The sequence below is a fragment of the Biomphalaria glabrata genome, chromosome 10, assembly GCF_947242115.1.
Source record: "Biomphalaria glabrata chromosome 10, xgBioGlab47.1, whole genome shotgun sequence".
Classification (NCBI taxonomy): domain Eukaryota; kingdom Metazoa; phylum Mollusca; class Gastropoda; family Planorbidae; genus Biomphalaria; species Biomphalaria glabrata.
The window spans coordinates 33,649,417-33,663,489 of NC_074720.1; the positions used below are offsets into that span (position 1 = coordinate 33,649,417).

At 35.5% G+C, this 14,073-nt stretch overlaps 1 protein-coding gene across 2 annotated transcripts in view; it reads left to right on the forward strand.

Annotated features, from left to right (window-relative positions):
• The window catches only part of LOC106070564 (uncharacterized), a 43,107-nt gene that overhangs the window by 17,387 nt on the left and 11,647 nt on the right, over positions 1 to 14,073 (forward strand). The window contains exons 1-6 of one of the 2 annotated variants that reach the window (XM_056044264.1): positions 2,528 to 3,264; positions 10,053 to 10,177; positions 12,136 to 12,307; positions 12,762 to 12,948; positions 13,281 to 13,334; positions 13,545 to 13,683. In XM_056044264.1, the coding sequence (XP_055900239.1) occupies positions 3,197 to 3,264; positions 10,053 to 10,177; positions 12,136 to 12,307; positions 12,762 to 12,948; positions 13,281 to 13,334; positions 13,545 to 13,683 (745 nt within the window). In that variant the 5' untranslated portion in view covers positions 2,528 to 3,196. Of the gene's footprint in view, positions 1 to 2,527; positions 3,265 to 10,052; positions 10,178 to 12,135; positions 12,308 to 12,761; positions 12,949 to 13,280; positions 13,335 to 13,544; positions 13,684 to 14,073 lie in introns of those variants that run through there. The other variant, XM_056044263.1, reaches the window with a different exon arrangement.

Below are 14,073 nucleotides of genomic sequence, written 5' to 3' on the forward strand. Positions count from 1 at the left end.
CACGATTCACAGACTACGATAATGCGAACACGATTACAAATACTAGCACGATTACAAGCACGGGTAACACACAAGTTCATTTAACGATCACTCCAGTTAGTTACATTATTTGAAAGTTAAAAGCAACAAGTTCATCTCCATCGTAAATATACATTCAAAACTCCAAGGTCAATCTAAAGATCTCGCCTAGTGTGAGTTACAAACATTCCTTTGTCTTGTCGCCAAACTGGATTCTTTTAGGGGGGGGGGGGGGTAGCAGGGGTACTCAGTGTTAGAAATATTATAAAAGGGGAACAATAATGTCAAAAGTCTGGGAACCACTCTTCTATGGAACCGTGGTCTGTAGGGGTAATTTCGAAAGGAGCTGTAACACATAATATTATATGAACAATTTGGAAAGGTCTATAATAGCCCCATGTGTCATGCAAGAAAGATTGAGATGGATATGCGTCACTTCGCTAGAGAGAAGATTTAGTATTTCATTGAAGCAATGGGCATTGTAGCCTGTAATGAAGATTTAGCATAAACTTTGGCACAATGCTATATTAAAGATGATTTAAAACTATCTCAGCCTCTTAAGTCACACAAGAAGTTGCACAGGGAAAAGATTGTCTCTCGAGACGTAAAATGCCACAGAGAGAGAGAGAGAGAGAGAGAGAGAGAGAAAGAGAGAGAGAAAGAGATAGAGAGAGAGAGAAAGAGAAAGAGAGGGAGAAAGAGAGAGAGAAAAAGAGAGAGAGAGAACTATCTCTAATATACAAGGACGATTTTATGGGATCTGATCATGTGTGACGTGGCTTTCCGACCCAATAGTTTTATACGCAAGCTTTCTTAACACTATCCGATGTATTCAAATATAAACACAAATATAATGTCCAAAGGATCCGGGAAATGGAAAGCCAAAAATAGAGGCTTAGCATGGCGGCAAATCTTCGTCTAAAATTTTTTCCAATTGTTTCCTCCTAGTCTGATGGCTTTGATTGATTAGGGAGTGACGGCATGAATTTAGTTTTAAAAAGACGTCTTGAAAAGTTACAAAATAATTACCTGTCTATTAGTTTCTAACCCGATGACGTATTCTTGGATTGTATGACCTAAAGATTGATATGCGGATTAAACAATTGAGACTAGAAGCTTCTAGGGCTTTGATTCGCAATAGAATAATGTGTTCCTGGTTTCCTGGTAGAATACGTCACTCTTGACCTTCGTTGACCCTAATGCAGTGTGAGACCAGGTAACCTAGTTATAAAAAGTTTTGATTTTTTTGATTGTTTATTTTTGGTCATTAAAATTAAATCGAGTCTTTTCTAACATGAAAAAATATCGAAGATGATAATAGGAGACAAAATAATACTGAAAATAATATCTTATCTTATCTTATAAAATACAGACGTTACTTCACAACAGAAGATGATTTCGTCCTACTCGTGTTCATAGGTTAATCTAGTGATGCATGTTAACTAATGACTTAAATTCTGCCAAGTCATTGGTTTTCCTGGCTAGCTCAGGCAATCCATTCCATGCTTTAATAGCGCTAGGGAAGAAGGAGCATTTGTACAAATTTGTCCTATCATTTGGAACGAGGAATGGGCCTTTATCTTTGTGTCTTTTTGAGTATTTTATTAGACAGAAGCTGAATCTATAACTCTAATGGACTGTCCACTGTCTAGACAATTGTTGTTTTTTTCATTCCTGATTTACATATAACGAACTGTGTCGTTGTCTACCTCCAAATCACGTCACCAAGTCCATCTTGTTTGACCAGTCACATTGTAGACAAAAGGCAATCTCAAGCAAAATGTAAAAAATCCTTTAAAAAAATAAAACTAAGCTTATCTTAACGTAGGGACTCCACACTTACAAGTATATCTCTCAATAATGTAGAAGTTATTTCCCTAACTCGACATTAAAGAAAATCATTAATGACCAATAGTTAAATGACTGATTGGTTCATTTTTTTTTTAATTTATTCCGGTTCTGTTAAATTTTCAACTTGATCTGAGAATGGGTGTAGAAGAATTAATGTGTACATTTGTCTCAGGGGACCAAACCCTACTTATAGATCTGTAAATAATGACTGCGGTGTAGATCTCAGAAGTGTCCGAGCTCTTTTATTATTATGGCATCTGCGAGGCACTTTGGTAAGTGGCTTGATCTCTTACAAGTTTCATATTTTCAAGGATATTTTTTGGTCTTGATGTAAGATAATAAAAAATAACGAAAACAAATATTCGGAAATGAAAGTCGCTATTAATTAAACCTTTTTTTTTTCTTTAAACGTAAAAGGAATAATTCCGTTTCCCACTCGTGTTTGGCAGATTGTTTCAATCAAAACACACCGAGATTGTGGTGATGCTAACTTTGTTAAATATAGAATCGGGAAGATCCGAACGTATAACAATAGAACGTGTAATATTTATTTACCAACGTAACATAAGGAGTCTAATAAATGAGCCCTGTCCAAGAAACAGAGTGCCTCCTATAGCACAGAGATTTAATACACATTATTCACGAGGGGGGCACATTTTTAGGTAACCAGGGCGGAGAGAGAAAGACAACTGTATCCTAGAGCAGAAATGTGTGTGACCAGGTAAATAGCAGGAGTATCACTGACCAGGCGTAAATGAGGACACAATAATACAACACTCTTTTTTTTTTATTTGAAGGTATTTATAAGTGACACCATGACTACTTAAAAAACAAACGTAAAATAAAAGAATAGGGGGAGACGGGGGAATGTAGTTTATATTGTCAGGGCAGTGGAGGAGGAAATGAGGGACACACTTCATTGGAAATGAGGAAACAACGAGAAGCGGACAAGGTGAAAGACTATAGGTGATCAGGTTGGGGGGGGGGAGGATTGTGTCTGTCAGTCAATTTTTCATCTTTTACCCTTTTTTTATTTTCATAGAGAACAAACTTTCCTTAAAGCTTGACAATAGTTTATAGTGCTTGGTGTGTTTGAATTCCATTAGTGTTGCGGGTATTTCCGAGGATATATTTATCTATCTACCAAACAGACATATATAAAAGAGAGACCCAATGGAAATGTCTGTTTTCAAAAGTGTGAGTCTCGATTGTTCAGTGCTACTAGGCTCCAACATAAACTTTTGACAATAGTGATATAGTTTAAAAATCATTGACTAGTGAACCAATAGATCGAAGTTATCTGATTGGCTGTTTGTTGATTTTCTCAATGGGGAACTCTAAACGTAACATTGACCACAATAGAGAAAAAAAGAAAAAGCGACACTGTGATACAAAGTGAGTATAAAACTACAATATCAAAACAAGATATCTTTACAAAAATATCAAAGCAAGATATCTTTACAAAAAATATCAAAGCAAACAAAATACAAAAGTAAGATATCAAAGTTAAATATCAAAATCAAGATATCTTTACAAAAATATCAAAGCATAGTTTGAGATCAGCGCGGTGGCTTGGCAGGCTTTGCTAGGATGTAGCACGCCGGCTCCTGATTTTTCCTCAGGTTGATTCTCGAAACCTTTCCCTTATTTGGGTATAGCTGTAAGACAGCAGAGGTTTGAATCCAGATTAACTTCTAGGTGGTTAGCCAACCAAGGCTAACAAGTCCATCTATCTATCTATCTATCTATCTATCTATCTATCTATCTATCTATCTATCTATCTATCTATCTATCTATCTATCTATCTATCTATCTATCTATCTATCTATCTATCTATCTATCTATCTATCTATCTATCTATCTATCTATCTATCTATCTTTCTTTCTTTCTTACTTTCTTACTTTCTTTCTTTCTATGTGTGTGTGAGTTATAATCAACAGAGACCCCACAGTCTGAATTATATAAGTGTTTCTGTGTCTATGCCTCTCGTTTCTTGTTAAAGGATATAGCTCAATTTAAAACTTCTTTTCTTGCTATGAGATATTATTGCTGTATTTAAAAATCTAAAATTCTAAACAAACGCTTTAAATCTAATTAGAGCTACGTTTTCAACCTATAGTTTTCATGGCTTAAAACATCTAGGAACGCGGTGGTGGATTGGTAACGCTCTTTTCTTGCGAGGCTGAGGGTCCCGGGTTCGAATCGTGATGAAGATTGTTTTTAAATTGAAACAATATGATATGCTCCTCTTTCTGACCTCTATTCTACCTGTCTACTTTGTATAGTTACAAAAATTTAAGGTAGTGACCAGTTGACCTAAGGCGCCATTGATGACTTCCTTCTTAAAACATTTTGTGCTTCTAATAAGAATCTGAAAATTACCGCTAGATATAGATAAGTAGATAGATAGAGATAAATAGATAGATATAGATAAGTAGATAGATATAGATAAGTAGATAGATAGAGATAAGTAGATAGATATAGATAAGAAGATAGATATAGATAAGTAGATAGATATAGATAAGTAGATAGATAGAGATAAGTAGATAGATAGAGATAAGTAGATAGATATAGATAAGTAGATAGATAGAGATAAGTAGATAGATAGAGATAAGTAGATAGATAGAGATAAGTAGATAGATATAGATAAGTAGATAGATAGAGATAAATAGATAGATAGGACAAACTAAAATATAACAGTCTTACAATTGTACATAGCTTATCTTCCCGCTGCCCTGTTACCGTTCAAAACGTCTTCACTACACAATAGACAGCCCTAGGAGCTGACAAAATGACAGATTGACCGACTGTCTGTTGACATCTACACTGCACATTCCGAATACACAGTAAATAACTTCGACCTTTAATGTTTTCTTTCGTTCTTTGTAGTCCTCGTTAAGCCTCGGCTCCTCACTAAACAAGATCTAGTTCTTACCAAACGAGGAGTGAGAAAAATACTAAGATACAAATAAATCAAAATATATTCGTAGATAAACAATTACTAAAAAATCAAGCAAATATAAGGCTTTATTAAAAGATTTATTTTTTTTACAAATCAAACAAGAACATAAAACAAAAATGCTATTTAATTTTAGTTAGGCCAATATTAGAAGATACATCCTTTGTTAGGGATCCCTCGGCTTAAGAAAACTTAAAGAAACTTGAAGAAATACAAAATAAAGAGCAGTGAGATTTATAAAAATATTTCAATTTGATTAGAGTAACACCTTTTAGTAAAATCACTAAACTTAAAGACACTTCAGGACAGAATAAGAAAAAGAAAAATAGCTATGACATATACAACACTAAACTATGACTCACAAATAGAAATGCGAAATCTAATGAAATACTCTGAAAGATACAAATATTGAGTCACATTTATTATTCTGAACGCTAGAACTAATTGGTATAAGTTTTTCTTCCCTAGTGCCATTAGAGAATGAAACGGCTTGACATGTGTAGGACGTAATATTTTTTTTTAAGTAACGTCTTTAACGTGTAAGATACGATAAGATACAAACCCTCGGAACACTTGTAGAAAAAAAAACAACAACCTGTGGGATGGTAAAAGTACAATTAAATGTTTTACCTCCCCTGGAAATTTAATGTTTTCTAAAATGGTGTTTATATATGTGAATACCTAATGTAGAAATATTAATATCTTAAAAGGCCTACTCTCGTTGTTAATCAATAAGTTACATCGGATTTTCAAAACAATTTTGTCTGATTTGGATCTAATATGATATTGTCTCATCATCAGGAATAGAAACGTTTAAAATTCTCAATGATAAATTAGCATTTTATTGAAACTTCATTTTTTGGTATTTATGTAGGTTTTTATTGCAGACTATACTGAAGTAGCTTTCGTGTACTGAACAGTGAGCTAAGGATCCTTGGTCTGAAGTGATGTAGTGATATATGTATATAAAAGGCTTGTCTTTGAGTCCTAAAATTAATAAGGAATTCAGTACCCCCAGCTGTGACATACATGTTTTGTCACACCCAGCGCAGGCATAATCATTGTCCGCCGGTTTGTTAATTTAGATTTTCTTTTCGACGTTTACGTCTGTCCTCGGCAGCGGATATTCTTTAGGTACCGAAAATGTATCCCGCGGCCTTTGTGATTGACCTCCAGCTGCCTCGTTCTGAAGCCGCATGCTCTGTTTTATGTCAGTTAAAGCAAGTTGGTGCCTTTTTTTTTTTAAACTCCCATTGCTATCTTTAATACTATTAGAAAATGACTGTTGTTTCTTGAAGTATAAACACATTTTATACCATTAAAACAGCCTGACCTTTGCTAACAGCAAGATATAGCAGGATATAGAAACATAACAAAGTAAAGATTCCCTTTCAGATCTTGCGGTCTATAGGGCAGATGATGTAAAGGTCATCTGTTTCTGTGGCCATCAATTAACGAGGTTGTCATGTGGCCAGCACAAGGACCAACCGCCTTTACTTTCCCCAACTTATGTTAGGTATCCATCAGAGCTGGGTGGAGGCGCCCAAAAATCTCGAAATAAAAAAATCCCTTTGTTCGGAAGCCAAGCGCTTTACCGCTCAGCCACCACTATCCTTGTTAAGGGAGGTAATTGTTAGTAATTGATAGTAACATGGACAACTTACATTGTCAACACAGCCAGTCTAGAGTTTCTTGCATACTTCTGTGATACATATCTTATCCTATATAGAGACATGCAACCAGATGCTCTCTTCTATGTCAGCTAAGGTAAATTGGCGCCTAAGCTGGTATTTAAAGCGTTTCCGTGGGGTACCTCTGTTACGTGGAGCACCTTTCAGCTCACCAAAAAGACTGCCTTTGGCATACGTTCGTACCCCATACGGCATACGTGCTCTGCCCACCGTAACTGTCGGACCATTAGAAGTCCCTCTATACTGTCCATACTGGCGTTCGCAAGGATATCGCTGTTTATCGTGCGGTCTTGCCACTGCATGCGGCCTCAAACGAGACGACTGGAGCTCACTCACAAAGGTCACTCGGGACACACATTTGAGATCAAAAGAAAATCCGCTGCCGAGGACAGGCGTAGACGTCGAAAAGTTAATCTTAATCGACCATCGGCGGACAATGATTATGCTTGCCCTGGATGTGGCAAAATATGTAGGTCGCAGGTGTGACTGCTTAGCCACGGGAAATACTGATTTCCTTTTAATCTTCGGTCTCGAAGACAAGCCTTATTATAGAGACATAGAGTTTGAATAGTATTCGTAGTAAAGAGTTACATTGCATGTGGCAAGAAAAACCCAGTTGAGACCTACATACCTTGCATTATTCAACGCGGAAAAGTACAGTGACATTATTTTATAATTAGATTTTCAAATGTAGTATTTAAAAAGCAGATGCTATATTTAGAACAACTATTCTGAAAATATTTCAGTTTCATCTTAGTGACTAAACTATTATGTTGGTACTTCAGTGTCGGGACATTCTGTCAGCGATTATGTTTACATGTAGCTAATAATCTTCTTAAGAGTAGATAGAGCTTGATTAAGGAGCTGTGACAAACACGTTAATTAGTTTACTTCCACTAGGAGACACTCTTTTCACAATACAAAATAAGGATGAGTTTCTAACGCTTCTGGGTTGTTTACCTTTGAGATTCTAGTTTAAAACATGTGCAAATGGTCCGAGATTGAAGAAAACTTTTGGACAGGGCAACTAATTACAACAAGTTAGCAGCAATTTAGCATGGATAAATACCAACAAATTATTTGATGTGTCAACTTTGCATATGGTTAATAACACTTATAAGCTTTGTTATAGGGAATGGTGGCCGAGCGGTAAAGCGATTGGCTTTCGGGACCTAGGGGTGTCGAGCTCAAATCCAGTTAATGACTGTGTGACTTGTTTATTTTGGATTTCATGAAGCCTCTGAGTACCTAAACGTTAGGGGGGAAAATGTGGATGGTCATTGTGCTGGCCTCATAACAATCTCGTAAACAGTCGGACATAGAAACAAATTCGGTTACAGAAGGACCAAATGCGATGTTATAATTAAAATGAAAGATTCATTTTTATAAATAAATAACGTTTTTTATTCTGTGTGAGTAACGATGCTTTTGTTTTGTTTTTGTACCGGCCACACAACGTTGTTGGTAACCGTAGGTCAGCAGTATCATGCGAACAATAATTGATTTAACAATGACTTCTAGGGTCTTCAATGTTACCTTTTTTTTGTTTTTCTGTTAAATACATGTGAAAACATTACAAGATATCATTATGAAACGGATTATCATGTGTACAATTTTCATTATTTGTACATTTTCATTACATGTACGCTTGTAATTATCTTCTCTTTTGACCAAACTTCTGTAATAGAATAGATAAGCTAAGATATACATACTCATTATATGCACAAATACATTATATTAAAATGGTATTGTTCGTAATTTTTACATTTCCACAATTAGTACACATTAACTATCAGTACCTTTTCTTAAATCTTCTATTATTCTAAGACCTTCTATTACTTCAACAATGCGGACATGTGTTTTTTTCTCAAAATAGAATTAATCGACCTTCACCTTAGTGTAGAGCCTGACTCATTTCTTTATTAATTTCCCGAAAGAATCCAGTCCACTAATCCAGACCTCTTTTCTTTTTTTTTTTTTTTTTTGTATATCGTTAACATTTAAGGAAACCATCAGTTTGACTTAGGACGCCATGTAGTACTGTGTACAAACAGGTTCACGACTACTCCAAGGGTTTCCCGAGTTAACGTACTGACCTGACCCACTGAGAGAGGTCCACCTGACAGACCTGGACGTGTGGCCTGGAACGTGCTGTTTGAAATGTAATAGGAGGAAAAAAAATTCCATCGCTAAAATGAAAACAAAAATATGTTTATAATAAAAAACTAATGAAATGTAGGTCTAACATAATTGTACAGTATTGGAAACTTTTCGCGAGAAACAAATCAAAGTCAATGACAGAGACATAGAACTTCAATGTTGTCAGTTAGATTTGTTTTTAAATTTGAGCTACTAAAAGCTTGGAAAATTAAATTCCACAGAGCTAAAATATGCACACAAATTACTATTTCAGGGTATAACTTATTAACACTTTCTGTACACTATGTGTTATCCATTACATTATGTTACAAATGTGAACATGTCGTTTGTGTAGTTTGAAGAACAAAAGATTGATCGTTGTGTTTGCCACACGATACCATGGTAATTATGAACTTAAAACAACAATATATCAGGGTGAAATCTGTAGATCGGGCTTGATTGACGAGTGATATATAATAATACTTTTTTTTACGGGGCTTAAGGTTCGAAACCTCATGAGAGTCTGAGGTCTGTTGTTTGAGATGGTGATTAGTTGTTTAGTCCCATGACACTCTCTTTCTAGTCACAATAACATAAGCGCTCGTCTTCCTCAGGAAAGTGCTGTCTCAAAAGGAAGGTTTTGAACCGTAATGAGTGGCTATATTCCTTATCCTTTATACAACCACTTTCCATAGAACAATTTGACTTTGAGAAATCGAAAAAAAAATTCCTTGTAACCTCAATGACACAAAAAAAAAAAGAAAAAAAGATTGGCTTCGCCTCTGATCATGACGAATAAAAGAAACAATTCTCTTTTTTTAAATGAAACATAAGCTTATATGACCTCATCGTATGTCTTTGCTTGTAGCATTCTCTTCTGACCTGAACCCAGTACAGACATAGGCTAGAACATATCACATGACTTTCACACTCGATGGCCTGCTGCGCTTAATCTTTTCCAGCGAGCTCATTGGTCTAAAATACATGACGATTTTTTTTAGAACCTTTTTTCAAAATAGTTTTACTCCGCGCGTACTCTAGTGTGTTTATGTTTTCGAGTATAAGTATTTACAGCAAATAGGGGCGTCATACTGTTTATATTACTAAAGTAATAAATATCATGCATATAGAACGATCTTAGTTATGCAATTTGGACGACCAAATTAAAATCAATAAAATTACATTTATTCGTTTCATCACTATATTTTAATTCGTACACTACACACCATATCAAAATAATCTTAGCTGAATATAGGGTTTAAATTTCTAGAGACATTGAACTGTACAAATCTGTCTAAAGAATGCATTTCTTAAAAATGTTGGTGAAGAGGGTATTTGACTTCTGCTGTGTTCACCGGAGTATGACTCTAAGAGTTGCTTCCCTTTTTCTCAGATGCCAGAAGAGGATGTCCATCCTGCTACATACCCACGTGGTGCTGATCATCGTCAGCGCTCTGGCCGCGCTGGATGCCATCTGCGTTATTGGTCAGCTGATTTGTGATATTCTTATCATGAGAGGTATGTGCTATGTAGATAAATTACAGAGAATCATTTTGAGTTGTCAAGCGGGGCTAGGGTTTAGCTCTTTCAGGGGTATTAATAGATTTCAATATATTCATTTAGAATGTGGGATTTTAGGCTCTTAAAGTGCTCGAAGAATGAAAGAACTAATTTTTGGAGATGCATGTAACGATGGGATTGTGTAGATCAGTGATGCTCAAACTTATTCGGACTGCGGGACATTTTAAATTCCGACAATCGTGTCGCGGGATACACACACAAAAAAAAGAAATTAATAAACTATTTTTAAAATATATTTTTGTTAAATTTCTTTTTAGAGGGGATTTTCTACGACAAATTTTCGGAGGGCCGGATAGAACCAAGTCGCGGGCCAGCTGTTGCCCGCGGGCGTATTTTTGGGCAACACTGAGGTAGATCATACGATGTGATTGCATAGAGTATGATTGAAATTGTTATGTTACAATTATGTTTATCATCCCTTCATAACACACTGTTTGATCTCTGAAACAGCATCGTAATGCCAGAGATACTTGTTTTAAGTATGAACTCACACAGAAATACTTTTAAAAAATAATTACAAAGTATTTATACTTGAAATCAGAATCAATATAAGGATAAATAGACAATATTATTGATATCACTGAGGTCTCGAAACAGTTAATGCATCTCCTTATAAAGCCTCTCTCTCTCTCTCTCTTTGCTGAAGCCATCTCAGGCATTTTTTTTTGAGACATATGGAAAATTCTTATGTTGTCTAACTGCTACCTACTGTAAACATCTTATTGTTGCGCAATTACTCTATCTTCTCGAAATAAACTAGTGACTAGCAAAGCTAGTATAGTTTTAAACATACGACCTTTACGCATACATTACAAGACATTACACCTAGGACCTGTTGACGTAACGTTACTTAACACAAAGGTTTATTTTAGTAATATGAATATGTTGCACTTTGTTTAGTTCTTCGTAATTCAGGTCAATGTTTTTAAAAACAATTTTAATAACAGTGTTAATAAAAATAAAATAAAAATACATACGTTCGCGCCCTCGTTTCTTTAACAAGCTTTATCGAAGGGGGTTTGGGGGGGGGTGGATTTATACGAGACCAAGAGTCATAGAAGGCCTGAACACTGTCCTGCAACGTGGCAACCGGTGAGCTGTTAGACCACGTCACAGGTCTGTACGACGTGGCAACTAGCTATTGGTCTAAAATGCCCACAGGTCGTGACGTCGCAGCTCAGTGTTAAGTCCTACTTTTAAATTTTGGTCCTGATTCATGGCGCTAAGTGTCTTTCTGCTTCTGAAATTCTTTGGTCTCTCCTATTAAGAAGAACGCAGGTCAAGTAAAGGTGTATGAAGAAAGGGGAGGGACTAAATACTAAATTTGAGAGTTATGTGTACGTCAGTAAAACGATGATACGTCACTTGGAAGAAATGTGACCGTTTTGAAATATAACAGACGTTTAGACGTTAAGATATCATATAAGAGTCTGTAATTACATTGGCGAAGACGTCATCTAATATCTTCATTAAAAGAGTTTTATGAACCGATCATATTTCAGAAAGCTATCATGAAAACACTTTGAAACGACCCACTTAGAAGATAAAATGATAAAATAAACTGTAACAATTAGTATCTGTTGAACACTTGTAATATGTTTTGTACTCGATTATTACTTAAATGTGAATTGATTACTACACTGCAATTAGCATAACAGGGAAATGTAGCGGGCGGTGTTCGAACTCGTAATATTCGTGGTGATAGCTTGATGTTCACACTATCAAAACCATCAAATCGACCATGTCATACTTTTGAGAATGTGTGTGTGTGGTGTGTGTGAGTATAAGTCTACGCCTTGTTCACGTTTTGGAAAGAGAAATGATATACCAAATATTAATATATAACAACAAGAAAAAGGTTAAACCTTAAACCACGTGACTGTGTCTTTCTTTAGAAAAACTTTACCACTACGAGCAAGTGGAAGAGAAGTTGACAGAAGAGCTGTTTGATTACATCCCTTGCCTGAACAAAACTCTCCACGTTAAGTGGAACCTGGACGCGATCTACGCAGTTCTGACTGGAACCGACTCTCATTTTAGCAGCACGCCACTGCCTAAACATTGCAAGTAGGTCCTCCGATACTTTGAGCTGAAGTTAAGTTATTATAAAACTATTAAAAATATTGTAAATTGTACTTAACTCTTTCTCTCCGTAATTATTTACCACATTCTGGTGGAATCAACGCTGGTATCGTCAGTTAGGAGAGAAAGAGTTAACATAATTTTGTCCATTATACAAATAATCGATTAGGAAATTACTAGCTGTAAAGTTGTAAACTACAATCGAGTGATCATGAATGTGGATAGTCAGATGGTATATATTAAAACAGACGAAAACAAAGCACAACAGAAGAACAACGCTTAGAAATTAGCTTTTCAATTACTGTAATTTTTTTTTTTACAAAGCGTGCTGGATTAAGGATATATTACTGGGTTATAGGACTACATTTGGTAGGTAATAGTTTTCAATGATAGTTTTGATGTTGACTTACTCTGATTACATTGTATATTTGTTGTGCAGTTACTCGACAACAGATACACTCGACTCTAGCGGATCACTCTTGTTGGACATGGTCACTGGACACAGGGCCAAGCGGGCCATAGAGCCTAAAGTACCAGGTCATGAAGTGGATCATGGAATTCGGTACACTTTGACCCACATTTTTCATTTGGGCAGCTTGGTTATTTTGTCTGCACTTCTGTTAGAGGTAAGTTTAACTCTCTCTCTCTCTCCCCCCTCCCCGTCTCTCTTTCATTCTTTCACTCTCTATCTTTCACTCTTTTTCTCTCGCTCTCTTCGTCTCTGTGCAATTTTAAAATGTTTTATACCTCTTCCTAGCCAATAGCATCTATCTGTCTATCTATCTATCTATCTATCTATCTATCTATCTATCTATCTATCTATCTATCTATCTATCTATCTATCTATCTATCTATCTATCTATCTATCTATCTATCTATCTAACTATTTTAGATACTTTCTAGATACTTGTATTCCTGTATAAACTTTGTTGCATACGTTTTATCTTTCTTTGTCTAGACGTTTCTAAAAGTGTTCGCCATGGGCATGAAGCTTAAACATCATAAACTTGAGGTAGGTGACCAATTTTTATACCAATATATTTGAAGTAAAGAAAGATTATAACATTTATTAACAACATGTAGAAAATATTACACTATTTTAAAAAATAACAACATAATTATTTCTTTATTCATTTGAATGTTAAGAAAAAAATAATTAAGTAAAAAGAACGTGGAATACAATAAATACGCAGGAAGTTGATTTTTTTGTTTTATTCTTCAGGTGTTTGATGCAATAGTTGTGATCATCTCTTGGTGTTTGGACGTAGCGCTTTGGGAAGGCATTTGGGCACATCCGGGTACTGAAGCAGCAATGCTACTGATCTACTTGTTGCCGTGGAGAGTTATCAGGATAGTCAACAGTGAGCATTTCTTTACATTTCATGTCGAAATAAAGCAATCTTTACTTCTTGATTTTTTAAACAGGTTATTAATCAAAGATGCAATGTTGACAACACATTTCGCATAAACTAATTAAAAGAAATAAAACCCTGTCTAGAATTTCGACTTCGAATTTAGAGTAGTTAATATAAACTTTGCCTCCTGGGAAGACTGCAGTAAATCACAGAAAATCTTGATATAAAGTGCAGGCGCGAGACTCAATGAACACTCCCACAAAGCAACGGTAGAACAAGAACAGACAAACATAACAATAAACAATTATTTATACAAGGAACAGCTACAGTTTCATGTTGTCCAGGTTTCTACCAGACTATCCGGGTTAAAAAAGTATCAGGACTGAGCCACTTGCG